Source organism: Zosterops lateralis (assembly GCF_965231275.1).
Source record: "Zosterops lateralis genome assembly, chromosome: 14".
Lineage (NCBI taxonomy): Eukaryota > Metazoa > Chordata > Aves > Passeriformes > Zosteropidae > Zosterops > Zosterops lateralis.
In genome coordinates this window covers 13,192,848-13,208,576 of record NC_139774.1, presented here as the reverse complement: position 1 = coordinate 13,208,576, position 15,729 = coordinate 13,192,848, and the positions used below count along the sequence as shown (strand labels likewise).

General features: G+C 44.5%; 1 protein-coding gene across 3 annotated transcripts; it reads left to right on the top strand.

Annotated features, from left to right (window-relative positions):
• The first annotated feature begins 225 nt into the window (after positions 1–225).
• On the top strand, positions 226–15,304 carry FAXDC2 (fatty acid hydroxylase domain containing 2). 3 transcript variants are annotated; one of them, XM_083871619.1, is made up of 11 exons: positions 226–344; positions 3,912–4,031; positions 6,658–6,722; positions 7,812–7,859; positions 10,163–10,254; positions 10,355–10,452; positions 11,119–11,240; positions 11,557–11,762; positions 12,641–12,746; positions 13,804–13,970; positions 14,915–15,304. In XM_083871619.1, exons 4-11 carry the CDS (start codon positions 7,812–7,814, stop codon positions 15,069–15,071), a joined length of 996 nt encoding a protein of 331 aa, XP_083727745.1. In that variant the 5' UTR covers positions 226–344; positions 3,912–4,031; positions 6,658–6,722; the 3' UTR covers positions 15,072–15,304. The 3 variants fall into 3 exon arrangements, with proteins under 3 accessions (XP_083727745.1, XP_083727744.1, XP_083727743.1); XM_083871618.1 differs by lacking the exon at positions 226–344 and adding an exon at positions 3,499–3,795; XM_083871617.1 differs by lacking the exon at positions 226–344 and adding an exon at positions 3,499–3,795 and having other exon boundaries at positions 3,901–4,031.
• Positions 15,305–15,729: the final 425 nt, after the last annotated feature.

Below are 15,729 nucleotides of genomic sequence, written 5' to 3'. Positions count from 1 at the left end.
CCTGCGCGCGGCCGCTGTGCCCGCAGTGCGCATGCGCCCGGCCCTGGCCGGCTCGGGTTTCTCCTCCTCCTGTCTCCCCCTTCAGTGCCGCTAATGGGCTCGCCCGGGCTCCCCGCGCTGCAGGCGGCGGGCGAGTCCAAACCCCGCGGGCGGGGGGGAGGGATGATGGAGTTGGGTGCCTCCGCTCCTTGAGGGAAGAGGCGCCATAACGCCCACCGGGGCTGGGGTGGGCTCCTAGCATGGGGAGCCCCCAGCGCCCCGATCCCTTGGGACACGGGCTGCGCCGGGCCCTGGCTGAGCGTCCCCGAAAGAAGCAGCGGCCGCCCCTCCCTCTCCAAGGGGAGGTGAGGGGGTCCCCGGGTCGGGGTTAGGCCCGAGCCCCCCGGGCTCCCAGGCCACGGGCGCGCAGGGTGGGAATGAGATGAGGGTTTGTTTTCCAAAGGGGATTTCCTAAGGCCCAGAGAGCAAACTGTCCTGCCACGCGTTGCTCCTACGGTGTAGTGCGTATCAAGCTTGTTAATTAAACAAGCTCTGCTTCTTCCTGCAGGGGCTTAAAAGTCATTTAAGTTCCTACTACACCTGCAGACTCTTAGTCTGGCTTCTCCTGTTCCAGGAATGGAATTTAAATTACGTTAGCAACAGAAGGTTGTAGCTGGTAAAGCAGCTACTGTTTGTGTAACGCGGCTGCCAACACTTGCTTTGCTGGCTGATGCTGATGGCAGATAGGCAGTTCATCTGGAAGCTTGTCTGCTAATTAAGCTTAGATAGTATTCCCCTTTTAGATTGCCTTCCTTCTGGACAGGGTTGCATTGGTTGTGAAATATCTATGTGACTATATATACATATATATATATATATATATATATATTCTGGTACAGGATTATCTACCCACCATATGGGAGTCTTTCCCTGAATCTCGGCTTCTTGCCCAGCATTTTGATCAAAGTATTTGGAAAAGCAGATATTGGTATCTTTCACGTGTCAGACACCATTCAGTGTCTCAGGTTTAATGTTCATGGCTCAGCAGAAATGTTGCCTTTAGAAAAGAAGAGGGTTTTTTCAGGTGCTGCTGTGTCGAGTGACCTTGCTGCTGTCAGCATCTTATTACATTCCCTTTATTGAGCGTTATTTTGATTCTGAGTTTATCTTCAGGGATGATAGAGAGTTACTGTTTTGCCTTAGCTCTGCAGTCTCTGGTATTGTGTAATTTATGCCACATGCAATGTGCCACACTGCCAGAATTAATCACCTTTCTTCCTGCAGTCAGTTGAGTCTGGGGTTTTGTACCAGGAAATCTGTGTTGTTAGGAGGTAAATTCAGCAGGCTGGATTACAGCACCTTGTAAATATAAGGTTAATTTTTTATTTCCCAAAAGAGCTCAGAGTAATTTTTCTTGCTCGTAAACCCAGCGCTTGAAGGGATGTTGAATCCAGGGGAGAAAGGGAGGATGTATCTCCTCAGGCCACTGTAAATATCTGTGCCTTGGTACTGTAATAAAAACGTGTTGCAGGCAATAATCACTTGTGATAAATTACATTTGTAGTATGTAAAAATTTGTGTGTAAAAAAAAAAAAAAAGCTGTTAAAGGATGTTTGCAGGCACTGGTGGGAAGAGCTGGAGACACGTTTTGCTTGATGAGATCAGAATTTTTTTCAGACATGACGTGGCTAATAAAGATTCAGAATAGCTGGAAAAGGCACCCTGCTCTCTAAAAGGTCCCATCATTTTGGTATTTGGAGGTTACCAAGGTTGTCTCCAGCTCCAGCTCTCCAGAGCAGGTCTTGAAGAGTCCTCATATCTACACATGAATGTAGAGCTGCATTAGTAGGTGGAATAAAGATCTTTAGCTCAACATTTTCACACTGGGCAGCTTGAGCTGCATGTCCTGTTGTGCCTTTTCTTTAGAATTTAGTCAAAGTACTACAAGAGAACTTAATATGGGAATCCTGAAGGGTGAATTTATGTTTTCCTCACCCTTCTGTTGTTCCACAGGTGCTCCCAGAGCAACCACTGCAGTGCTGGGTGGTGACACACGTGCCTGGCAGAGGGTGGGAAATCTGATTGAGAATGCAGGGAATGAGGCAGTGGTGATGTGTACCAAGTTCAGATTCCTCCTCAGCCTCAGAGGAACTATCAGTGTGGGCTTGTACAGTCCCCCTTAAAGATACTTCATAGATTTTCCTCTGATGTTCCTCTCAAATAGTGAACCAACCAGTGACTATTACAAAACCTGTGGGGAGTGAATGAAGTTGTTTTATGAAGTGTCTGATCAAAAAGCATTTTAGCTGAGAAGAAATCGGACTTCTTGCACAGCACAGCAAAGATTGCAGCAGCCCTGGAGTGTCTGATGTGGAGACATCAGGGCACAGGGCAGCCAGCAGGCAGAAGCAGCCATTTGATTAGTGACAGCCTGTGCTAGACACAAAATTGCAGCAGAATATGAATGGCATTTACAACTCTGTGACTAATCTGCTGAGCTGTCCCTATGGGTATGAATATTTCAGAGGTGACCATGTTGGAATTGAACAGTGATTCAAAAGGAACACTGAGGTCTGAAATTCACTCTTATCACCTACTATTGGCTGTTTGATGAACAGTCCTCCCCCTGCAAGCTCAAATGCAAAGATCAGCTGAGGACATTATCCTTATGGCACCCCTCTTTTGAGATGCTCATTTCCCCTTCCTCTGCACGTGAGGGAATAGTTTGAAGGAATCACATTCCCCTCTGTTGAGTCTACCCTGTGGGATAAATACTAATTAGTAGCAACAGCTAAAAATTACAACTTCTGTCCCTACCAGGGAATAGTTGGAATTAGCCAGGAGAAAGTGACGATGGGAACAACCCCAGAGTGTTAAATGTTCACTCTTGCAGAGCTCTGCAGCTCCAGCTCTGCTGGCATGAGGTGTTACTGAGAAAGAGCCTGTGTTGCTCCACCTGTGAAGGGCAAACAAGGCTAACTGTGAGGCAGAGGTGATATCCCCTGTTTCTCCTCCTGTGGAAACATAGATCTGGAAAGTTTTGATAGTAACACCCTCAGTGCTCAGAGCTTAGTTCGTAATAGGGCGCGATTTATCAGCTCAGTAACAGATTGGGGCCACATTTGCATAAGAAAGATCAATGCTGCTGTAAATTACATCTTGCTCTCTGCAATACCATAATTATACACCTTATGGTCTGTAAACATCATGTTTAAAGACAACTGAGCCCAAGCACATGCTGACCTCTGTGTATCTCCACCTTACCCATGGAAGCAAAGGCTGTAACTGGTTGAGGGCACTGTGACAAGAGAGTTGGAGTAATTTTTAGACTTAGTAGAACAGCATGAAAACTGGACCACTGTTGTTTTTGCCAAATTGCACAGTAACCCTTATTGCTTTTAACAAATACACCTTTGACCCATTCAGTTGCACTGGCAGTAGCTATTTTGTGCTCCAACCATGAGTTAGTGAATTACAAAACCCACTTATCTTCAGGGTGTTGGTGGCTTTTTTTTTTTATTCTCAGGTACGATGATGAAGAACTTAACCTGCAGAGATGTATTCCACGTGCTTAACTGAGTAACAGAGTGCACATACCCACGGGGAACACTGCCAGCACTAACAGTGACATGGCACTGGCTTCACATGACTTGTCTGGGAGGGGACAAGCAGCTCCTGCTTGGAAACACCCCCCCCACCATTGCCCTTGCCTAAACACTCATAAAGTTTCGACAGCAGTAGTCAAAAGTGAGGAGTTGAACTCTGGGCTCTGAATAGACACAAAGGACCTCTCTCCTAGGCTACCATCAGCAGGAGGTGAGCAAAGAACAGGCAGCCAGAGTTCAAGGGTGTAGTAGCTTGAAAAGATATGATAGGGACTTTGAGGAAGTCATTAAAAGGCAGCGTTGTGTCTGTGTGAAGTCCGTTGTCAGCTTTTCTAGGAACGGGGTTCCTCGTAAAGCCGTGCAGAGCTTGGTAGGACATCAAACACCACGTCTGCTCCTGTGTCTGTCCCCACAGAGTGGCTGATATGCAACTGTTCAGGTGACAAGGTAAGTGGTCCTGTGTTTTTTGTTCTATATGTTCAGTGTTTTCATGGATAGTAACAGCCTTTGTTCTCCCAGGAGCAGTTTTCCACTGTCTGTACCGTATAAAAGGTTGATTTCAGTAAAGGAAGATCCACACCAGAAGTTCCAGGCAGGAAGGCAGGAGGAATCCCAAGGAGCTGGGGTGGGCAGCCAGTCCATCACAGCAGCTGGAGCTGCTCTGAGCTCACCTGCCATGCAGGTCTGTGCCTGGTGGCAGAAGGATGAAGTGCAGAGGGTGCAATACAGGGAAAGGGCACCTCTGCTGCCTCAGCTTGGGGCTGTTTGAGCAGCAGAAATACAGGAGAACAGCAGGCATGGGGCATAAATCATCATTCACATGATTTTTAAAAAAAGTAAAAAATACAGCAGGTTTTTTTTTCAGATCATACTCAGATTATATTGAGCATTTTAAAACATGAATTAGACAAACTAGCTTTTTTTTTGGTACCAGAAGTGGAAAATTCAGTGAAAACAAGATCTGTGATTTAATGAACAGTTGTTGGGCAAATGAAGTTGTATAAGGAAATAATAATATAAAAAATGTATTAAAATTATTGTTTGACTAGTGTGTGCTTCCCTTTTAATGTCAAGAGACTAATTGGAAAAGCAATTATTTTTACTCTAGGGTTGAGAATTTGCTTTGGATCAAATTTTGTGTTAACTAATTCAAATTAACTGGAAAGGAACTTTTTTTTAGCAGTACTAGTTCTAGCTGATATTTGGAAATAGCTCTAGACAGCTGAGAGCTTCAGTGGTTGATTTGGGGCTGTAAAATATGCCAACATGAGAGCAGTGCCAAGCAGCTGAATGGCTTTTTTGTTTGCTGAAACAGCCATGGTTACATGAATGGTTTTTTAATGTATTTGGTGTATTCTGAATCAGGAGAGACATTACACAATAAAAAAGAAGAGTAGGTAATGAAATGTTGGAGAAAACCTACTCTATCCAAATTTTTCTGGATTTAATGTAAATAATGTAAATTTTTATCCTGAAAAGTGGCTTAATAAAGACAGTGTTCTGAACAGAGGGTAAGCAGACATGGCAGCTCTGCTTTGAACTGGAAGTCTTTGCCCAAGCCAGCCTTCAGTCATAAATTGATTATTTTAAAAGAGTACTAGAAATGTGATTGTAATTTTAAGTCTTTCCTAAATGCACAGAATATTACTTGACTCAATCAAGTAATAGCTCCTTCTCCTTCTGAAAACTCGAAGCAGAGTCACATTTTTTACAGTGCTCTGCTCTGGAGCTGTTCCCATGCAAAGGGTCAGCAGGTCTGAGTCAGCACTGCTGGATGGAGGAACCTCTGGAGCATCAGCCTTCCAGCTCAGTGAGGTTCCCCTTTCACATCTGCCTCTCCTGATCTAATGTTGTCTGCCACAAAGCCATCAGAGCAGAATAATCTCTTTAACCACAGAAAACTATGGCCAGCACTATTTACTCTACTGTCCCAGCAGAAGAATTGGATATTGCTCTTTTCAGCTCCCTACTGGGTGGTTGTAAAAATAGGGATGTGCACAGCCTAAGAGCAAATAATAGGAGTTATAACAAAAAAAATTCCAAGTGGCAAAAAAATTACAGAGAAGGTTGTCAAGTGATGGAACTGATTTCCCAGAGAAGCTGTGAAATCTCCCTCTGTGCAGACACTCAACTGTTGAAGGCTCTGAACAACCTGTTAAGAAAGCTGGAATAGAGAAAAGCCTCAAAGGAATGGATTATTCAAGCCTGACATATTTCATGCTTTAGTGGTGTTTTCTTGGAGGCAGTGGGCACACCTGCCCTGAGAGGACCTGTGTGACAGGATGGGCCTGTAGTGGATGTTACATAATGGATCTGATTAGAAGGTCTTTTAAAAATTAAGATAAGATCCATTTAAATTTGGCCTGTGGCATGTTATTTATGCTGTTCTCTTCAGGCTAGCAGGTTATTTTTGGTTGTTTCTTATGGGTATTCTTCATCAGATATATTAGAGTTCAACTCTATATTATCAATAAAGATGTGGCTGGCAAACAACAAATGAGAGGAAAAGAAAATCCCCAGACTGGCTGTGGTAGCTCATGAAGTGCAGTAGTGATGAACTCTGTGCCTGGGGAAGGACAAGAAGCCTGGGACACTGCAGGTTCCCCAACATATTCTCATTTTAAGCAATAGCACCTTAGGGCGCCACTCAGGCTACCTTTTTTGGCCAAGGGAGACAAAATGAACTTGGATTTGGTTTCTTTCTTAAGACTGCTACCAAAACTTAGCATTTCCCATAGGAGTACATCCAACCCTAGTGTTGAAATAGAGTTGGGAGTTGGCCTCAAGCCTTTCAGCCTTATTTTTATTTTTTACTTCTCAGAAGCATCTAACATCAGTTTCTTTCACTAAAGTGTGTGGTGTGGTGGGCTGGCCTTGCTCTTTTGTGTCTGTCAGTAAGCAGGAAGAAGGTGTCTAATTTTTGTCTTGTGCCCTTTGACCTGCATACTAATATGTAATATAGCAGAGCTGGGAACACCTGTAAATAAACAGAGTGGTATTTGTAAGAACATACCAAGAAGAATATAATTTCAAATCTAAACCTCCTGACTAATACAGGATTTCTTTTTGACAGTTTATTCCTCCTTTCTGAAACACTGCAAGAAGAGTAATCCCAAGAGGCTTCCCACTATCATCAAGGTAATAAAATATCATCTTCCTAATGAATAATTTTCCAGCTGTTTGTACCCTAGACAGGGACCTTTGAACCTTCTCTGTGCTTGCCTTTGTACTTTAGGTAACAGTTTGGCTGTGCTTGAATATTCTGCTGAGTAGGAAAGGCAAAATGGATTAAATTATGCAATCCTCAGTAATCTGGCTGTCGTATTATTAGAGGTTGTGTGTTTGTTCTTAAAGACCATGTGCAGCCAAGAAAACATTAAGGAATGTTTTGTTAACTTTTGCTAATTATATTTGATGCTAAGACTGCAGAAATATAAAAACAGCTATGCAGTAATCCCTAAGACAGCCAGAACATGACCTGAAATACTGAACCCTTCATGGCCATGGCCAGCAGTGAAGCCCCAGCGGCTACTCAAACCTTGGGTTTGATTTATTTTTTAATTTATTTTTAAAAAAAACTATCAACAAATAGTCAAGCCAGAGCTAAACACAGGGAGATTTATTATGAGATGGCCCCATGCCTATTTAGGTCTTTAACCTTCTAAGGGACTTGAAGCAAAGATGATTTTCCTACTTACCATGTTCTTAAACTGTAACTCAGAGTCTGAGTGGAGGCTGTGGGGCTCTATTGTGTTAATTCCATGTGGCACAAACCCACTTTGTTTTCATCCCTGTTTGTTTAATTGCATGTTGTCATTATGGAAGAACATGTCCTACATTATCCTTTCCTTACAGCCTGGGAAGGGCTGGAGTAGCTACTGGGTGCTGCAGTGTATTCCTGGGCCAGATCAAGGGAGGAAGCCTTACTACAACATGCCAGTGACACAATCAAAAGCTTTGGTTTTGGCTCTTCTCCCATTTTTATTTGTTATCCCTGTTAATCTTCTGGGACACTACTAACTCCTCAGGAAATAAGGGCATTTTTCTTCTCAAGAACTCAGCTTTTCTTGATGGGCAACACACGAAGGATGAACCTGGCACAGAGAGTAAATATTTTACAGTTTCATCACTGAACTGCAAGTGGAGGGGATTTGCTGTTGTCAGCATCATATTCTGCCACTCTCCAGCTGGACAAGGTTCACTTATTTAGATCACCTTTTATTTCAGATGGAAACAGACTCTGGATATTCCTCCACTGCTGAGCTGCAGAAGCAGGTAAAGGCTCAAGTTCATTTTTTAACGGAGAGTCATGCGGGTGCTTTGGAAGGCTGAATGTGTTGAATCACCTTCTAAGAGAAGTGACAGACACATCCTCATTCCCAACATTTTAGCATAATTAGGGGCTCATCTCTTACCACTAAAGCAAAACTTCCCCAGCATTTTCCCCTTCCAGTGGACTGCAGCTACAGCAGCAAGTGGGGGGAACCTGTTACCTTTTCTTGCCTGGCAAGAGCCCACTACAGTCCCCCATAACAGGAGCTGTGCCACCTCACTGGGCCTGGTCCTCTTATTAAACTCTTATTGCCAGCTGATGTGCCCCAGTCTCTTTACCTTGCCAGCAGCACCCTGTTCTGCACTTAAGGAATTTGCCAACTTCTACAAGCACTTTAAGAGCAAGAACTCAAGCAATCCGTGAATTAGTTTGGAAACTACTGTGCTGTAGCTGTTGGCATGAGGAGAAACAGGGCATTTAGCACTTGGACTTGATGAACAAGTTTTTTTCTTCTATATAAACTTCTCTACTTCTACATCTCATGTAATTATATTGTGTGGGATTCATGTAATTACTTCATCACATGCAATAAAAACACAGCCTCAAAATGAGACAGTTTCTAGCCAAAGGGCTGTTAAAATAGCTGAAGTGCTGAACTTCAGCTCCTCTCCGTCTTGTCTCAGAGCAGGACATGCAGTGATTATTAGGAGTTACTAAGGTTTGAAATTCTTGAGCTGGAGGATGTTAAAGCAACTGAAATCTTATTTGGACTAACTGGAAATTCTGACACTTGTAAGACAGAATTTGTATTTGGTATGTTCTTCATCCCAGGAGAAAAAGGATTTATAGTATATGAGTGTTAAAAAGCTCAAAGCATTCTTTAGCTTTTGTAACCTTTTTTTTTTTTTTTCCTGAAGAATATATTAGTGATAGTCCAGGGTCTAAAGATTAAGAAAGTCACACATCAGAGTACATGGGGCATAACATGGATCCAACTGGAAGTGTGAAACTGCAACAAGAGCAAATCTCTGGTGCAGGATCCAACAGGCACTATCTGATGCTGGAGGAGAGGCTTTTGCCAGCCTGGCATTTGCACTTCAGTACCTGCAGTGATAACAATGGCAGCTGATTGCACTGCTCTCGTATAAAACCATAGGGTTCATAAATATCCAACTGTAGGGCAAGAGTCCTGCCAGTTTCTTCCTTCCTATCTGCTTTTTCAATTAAAAAAAAAAAAAAAAAAAAAAAAAAAAAAGGTGATAGGAGGAAATGGTTGGTTGGTTGTTTTAATAGTGAACGTTTCAGTGCTAATGAGCAAAGTTCTGTCCTGGGACAAATAAATACTGCTTATAAGTCCTGGGCCACATTTAATGTTCTGTAGCTGTTACAGAATCTAAAAGCCATGTAAAGAGGATTCCTTTATCTTGCATTACCCTAAATCGCCTGCATTTGGCATTTCTCAGAGCTGCCGCTCTTGTTTGTCCTCTCTGACAGGAGGTGAGCAGGACAGCAGCTATGAATCACACTGTTTTCACTCCAGTCTGTTTGTGCAGCACAACACCACAGTTAAAAAACAGGAAGGACAGAGGAACAAAGAAGACAATAGCTGGTTATTAGACTATTCCATTGATTTTTTAAAAAACATTTACATTGCAGATAGATGTAATTCATATTCACTCATGAAGACCAAATTAATTGTACTCCAGAACCAATTCCAACTTGGATTGCTCTAAAAGATCATTAATCATACCTTTGTTGTCTATTTGATAAACAGCTTTGTTTTGAATATTTAAATATTCAAATATACTGAATACTGCGTTTTGAATATACATTTTCCTGTTAACCAGGTCATCAGGGCACAGCAGTTCTTGACTGCTGTGGGGAGAAAACACTGTATCCTGGGCGGGGAGAAAATACTGAGGGAGGGAGGTGCTGAGATGGAGCACCATTCCTTATTGCTCAGTGCTCCTTTCCCACTGCTCTGAGTTATCCAAGTGCCCCTGGAGTTATACCCCTTCAGGTACTCAGCAGCATGCCAAATAAAACCAAAGAGGGAAAAAAATCAGTGGTCCTTCTTCTCCCTTTGGTTATTCCAGAGAAATTCCACATCAGTCATGCACCAGTTCTCTGTAAGCATGACAGATGGATGATTACACACAGTATCCCACAACAGGTTTGTTATTGTGCTCTTCAGAGTATGTGTGAAGCAAAACAGGCCATCACAGGACTGCCTTCATCATGTCAAATACCAAAAATGCCAGGGCAGGACACAACAGCACGTGCTCACTCTTGTTGCTTCTCACAGGGAGAGAAGCTCTCGCATGCCTTGAGGATCAGTGCCTACGTCTTCAGCACAGGCCTGCTCATATTCACTGCCTTAGCAAACTCTGTTTCCTGGTAAGAATGTTCAGACAAAGCAGCTTGAGGCGAAACTTTTCTGTGGAAAGGGGGGAAAGTGGATGAATATATGGGCAATTAAGCGCTGTTATTCCCACAGGTTTACGCAGAGTATAACTTTAGGTAATTTCTGGCAATCAACATGGTTGGAGTTCTATGAGTACATGGAGGGAGATGAATGGAGTATCTTCCTTATTGGTGAGTTTTAACAGTTCTTCTCAGGAGAAACCATCTGTGTATTACATAGGAAAGGGAGACATGGACAAGTTTCCCAAACTCACTAATCCTCCCACTGACAAGCACTGCTTTTGGATGGGGTCACCATGAGAATCAGATTAAAAATCTGATCTTTCTGCTGCTACTGAAGTGGCTTCCCTGTGAAGACACTTTGCTCCTGTGAGAACTGAATGACTCAGTAGAACTAACTACTAAAAATGTAAGTAAAATTAGTGAATTCTACTTTTGCTGTAGTACTTACAGAACTCCTCTGTGATTAGCAGCTGGGGAACAGAACTGGAAGGGACCTTGCGAGGTTCTAGAGATCACCTCAGTCTTATCCTACTTGGATTTAAAAGCAACAGAGACCTCCCAGCCACCTAGAAAAGCCTTTTCTTAGCTTCAGTTATGTCAAGTTTCAGCCTCTGAGATATTTGTCTGCTCTAACCTCCTTCCCATTCTTTAATCTTACCTGGATGTCAGAACTTACCCATATTCCATTTTAAAGCATCTGGGGGCAGGGGAAACACACTCGGCACATCTGGGTCCCAGCAAGGTCCTCTGGGTACTATGCCAGTGTATTTTGTTTCTGATTTAGCCATAACTCCCAGTTCATTCACACATCTCTGCCCTTTCCTCATGCCACAGGGGCTGCATTGGTGCCTGCACTTGCTTTCTGGGGCTTCAATGGAATCCTTCTGGTGGCTGATATAACAGGAAAGCCAACTTTCATTACTCGCTATCGCATTCAGCTGGGCAAGAATGATCCTGTAAGTACTTCTCACTCTGCCCTTTTCTGCTGCCTAAACACTTCCTGCAGTCTCTGGCCAGGAATGGGGAGAAGAACCTGTTATGCTTTTCTCTTGCAACCAGTTAGGATTCCAGGAGGATCAAGCCAAGTCTTGTATACCCACTGTAGGGAGGAAGGCAGTTCCTGTTATGAGGCTACTGATCAGATCTGCATTCACTGCTTGTTAAAGAGCTGATCCCAGAACTAACTGCCTACAGATCTTAAAGCTTTTCATCCTTTCAAATGAAACTGCATTGCTTCTTTCTTAGTCTCAAGTCCTGACTTCTCTTTTGCAGGTGGACAAAAAGAAACTGTGGAAAGCCATCTACACAGCGCTGGGTAATCAGTTCTTTGTGTCCTTTCCCATGCTTGTGCCCATGTTCTACGTCATGCAATGGTGGGGCAACACCTTCAGCAAGGAATTGCCAACCTTCCAGTGGTTTCTTGTGGAGCTAAGCATTTTTACTGTAGTAGAAGAAATTCTCTTCTATTATACACACAGGTGAGCTGAGCACAGGAACAGGACTCTTGATTTTCCTCCTTTAAACTTATATTCTACAACAGCAATAATCCTCATCCCTCTTTTCCACCAATCTTGTATTTATATGGGAAATCTTACAGGTCCTGAAATCCCCCTCAAAACAGCAGCCTTGGTGCTGCCAGTAACTGTAGTAAACAAAAATAGATAGAATTTTAAAGGTGGAACAGCTTAACAGCTAAGGAAGAAACAAAACAGGCAGTTTGCACAGAAGCTGTAACCCAGCATTCCATGAAAAGAACAAAACTGACTATCCTGAAAGGCAAAAATCTCAAGGGTCAGTGACTGATCTCTGTTCCCTTGCACAGCACTTACAAATCAGGGCCTGACTCCCAACATTTCCAAGCACTGACACCAACATTAGAAGACAGAACTGAATCAAGGAAGACAAAAGAAGCAGAAGCAAGCACACTACTCTCAGAAATCTGGTTTCCCTTCAAGACAAATGCACCCAAAAATTGTAAATGACATTTTTTACGAAGGACCTATAGAACTGAAAATTCTGATTCTTTGACAGTTGCCAGTAGAAAAAGTCAAAACAGTGAAAACATAAAGTGAGTCTTCACCTAAGTAGTACTCCCAGATTTGAGTAAATAGGTAATTCAGGGACTTTGATTTATGGGATTTATCTGGACTGAGTTTAACACCAGCCAGAGCAGACACATTAATTGAATAAAGGCTCAATACAAAGAGAGCAAAGGGAGCAAGGAGTCCTACACTTATTGCCAGCTGCTCTGAAATCTTCCTATTAGAGGAGACACAAGCAAGTCCCCTGCAGAAATTGTGTGTTGTGTTACTCCTTTTTTGTAGAGCTCAAAACCTGCCTTTCTGTGTTTATCTAGGCTCGGTCACCACCCAGTGCTGTATAAGCACATTCACAAGAAGCACCACGAGTGGACAGCCCCCATCGGTGTGGTCTCCATCTATGCCCACCCAATAGAGCACATAGTAAGTAGATTCTCCCCTGGTCACCCTCCCATTGCTGTGTGGAGTGTGATTTCCATGGGATGAGGTGGTATAGTGAGAGAAGAGAAGCAAATATGCCCTTAGAGGCTTCTTCTTTAGGAAGAGGAAGCTGAGCTGCAGCGCCAAGAGGCTTGGCTCTAGGAGGGTTGCAGTAATTGTTTATACTGGACTCCAGTAGCTTTCAGAGCACAAATCCCAGGGCCTCCAGTAGATAAGGAACTGACTGGACAGGGGTTCCCATGAGCCCCAAGAGGACTGGGAGCACAGACAAGGCTTTCAGGGAGAGATAGGACACACAGCCTGAGTGGTTGTGTGGACTTGGAAATCTGTCAGGATTTTTGTGGTTGCTGGGATCAGTGTTTGCAAGGAGTGTATTCCAACATTCCTCCAGCTGAGACTTCTCAGGAAAGCACATCCCACCCTCAAAAGATTCCACTTCAAAATTCTGTCTCCTGTTACCAATAGTCCTGGGCTGCAGCACCAGCTCTGAGGGTGTCCCCAGCTGACAGTCTTTGGACAGCACAGTGATTGAGGAGCCCAGCTGAGCTGTGCTGGTGCACACAGCTGTGTCTGGGCAGCCAGCGCCATTTGTGCCAGGGGCAGGACACAGTGAAGTGAAGCAGCAGGGTTTGTCACATTGCTGTGTGTGTCTGCAGGCCATGCCCTTTCACAGTGAGGTTTCCCAAGAGCAGCTTCAGCATTATTCCAAGGTGAAGCTGAAATTCACACCTCAGACTCCAGGGTGGTTTACTGGAATCTTGCTGTCCTCATCTAGGGTTTGGTGTAATGTCTAACTTCTACTGCAGGCTTAGGGAGCTTGGGCTATGACAGTGGTTTGCAGTAGTAGAACTCTCTTATCTCTATTATTACTGTTTGGATGATTATGTAACTTTAGTAAGATGTTTGCAGAGGGATCTTTCCTTTACACCGTTTGCACAAAACAGACTAGTGTGATGGATCACCAGGTGACAATTCTGCTCCTAGAGGAGAGTCTGCTTGTTGTGGACACATTAATGAGGTTGTTTCTTCTCATTTCCAGGTCTCCAACACTCTGCCTGTCATGACTGGCCCGATGCTCATGGGATCTCACATTGTTTCAGTCGCAGCATGGTTCTCCATTGCTCTTGTAACAACAAGCATTTCTCACTGTGGCTACCACCTGCCTCTCCTGCCATCTCCAGAGTTCCACGACTTCCACCACCTCAAGTATGTCTGGGCACTGCTCAGCTTCTTATTCTCCTGCCTCTCCTGCCTGTGCCCTGGCACCACTGACAGGGAAAGCTCCTTTCTGAGGGTCAAGTGGGTTTGCCTAAGTCCTGTACCAGCAGAGCAGCTCTTCAGTTCACCCTCTGAGAGCAGGCTGAGTGCTGCCAGTTCTTAGAGCAGTTAAACAGGCATTTCAAGAGATTCCAACCCTGTTAAGGACTGTTCTCTGCAAGATTCTTCCTAGAAATTCAGAATACACTTCACATGACCTGAAGACAGAGCAAGGGCAAGTCACACAGGTGAAAGAAGCAAGCCTTGCCTGTCTGTCCCTCTTCCCTACACTGGGATTAGTAACACTGATCAGATTACACTTTGCCCAGATAATCACCACTAGCCCTTCCTGACAGACGTTCTCAGCCTCCTGTGCTGGAGAGAGCAGTTGCAGCAGAGTGTTCAAGGATACATACCTGAGCACTGGATAAACATTCCCATCTCCCAGGGGGCACTACAGTCAGACATACTCCCCAGAAATGTCTGCCCCTGCTGCAGAACAAGCCCAGGGGACAGTTCAGTCACCTCATGCCAGGCACAGATCACTGCAGAGCCAACACTGGGTGGAACAGCTGTGCCAACTGGAAGCACATGTGCTCCATATTCCAGGATAGCCAGGTCTTGAGAGCACATAGGGCATGGTAACAGCGGTGTCCAATGCTCTCACAGCTCTGAGCTGCCCAGAAGAAACAGCTGCTGCTCAGTGGCACCGTTTTTGGGCAATGATGGTGCCAGAGAGAAGCTGCACAAAGTTCCCCCAGGCTTTGACAGAGCTGCCAGGGAGACTGGGGCAGAAATCCCATGGACAGATTACCAGGGCTCAGAAAGGAATGGAAAGAGGAAGGGCAAGGTAACCTCAGTAACTTGCAGTGATGTTTACCTCTACTTCTCAGGTTCAACCAGTGCTATGGAGTGCTGGGAGTGCTGGATTTTCTGCACGGTACGGACAGAATGTTCAGACAAACCAAAGCCTTCGAGAGACACAAGGTCCTGCTCGGCCTCACGCCACTCTCCGAGAGCATCCCTGAGCCACCCAAGAAAGAGGAGTGAACCAGCCCAGCAGCTCCTGCCCTGCCTGGTGTGGAGCAGACTGAGAGACAATGATTTATGCCAAATAGTATTTTAATCAGGAGACAAGGTCTTGTCCACACATAACAGAACGTGAAGCTGAACTTAAATGTGCTGCTTGAAATGACTGTGATTTGCTGCCATTGTTTTCTATCTAAGACACAAACCTGCTCTTGAAATCTATTTTAAAAACTTAATGGTTTGTTTCTCTGTTACTTCCACTGTCCCTTGGTTCCAGCTGCCTGTGTATGAGCCAGGTGTGTTCTGGGCCACATGGCTCAGGGTTCTTATTATTAAGGCTTTAGCACCAGGCTCCACAGTGATTTGGCCCCTCTTGTCAGGACTGGCCCTATAGAAACATCAAAGTTGCTCCATCTACCTGTGATACAATTAAAACCAGTTTTGTGACTCGGAGCACTTGGGACACAAGATGCAACCCCATGGAAACTCACTGGGGCCACAGCTTTAGAAACACTCCCCTGCAGATGCACCAAGGGCCTGATTTCCTGTGAGTAGTTGTTATGCATGGGAGGTGAGTACAGGGCTGAACTGGGGCTGCTACAGCCTCATCACTGCTCCACAGACAGCTGCAGACAAAGGGAGTTTCCCCTCGTGGGATGTGGAAGCAGAGCTGGGAGCT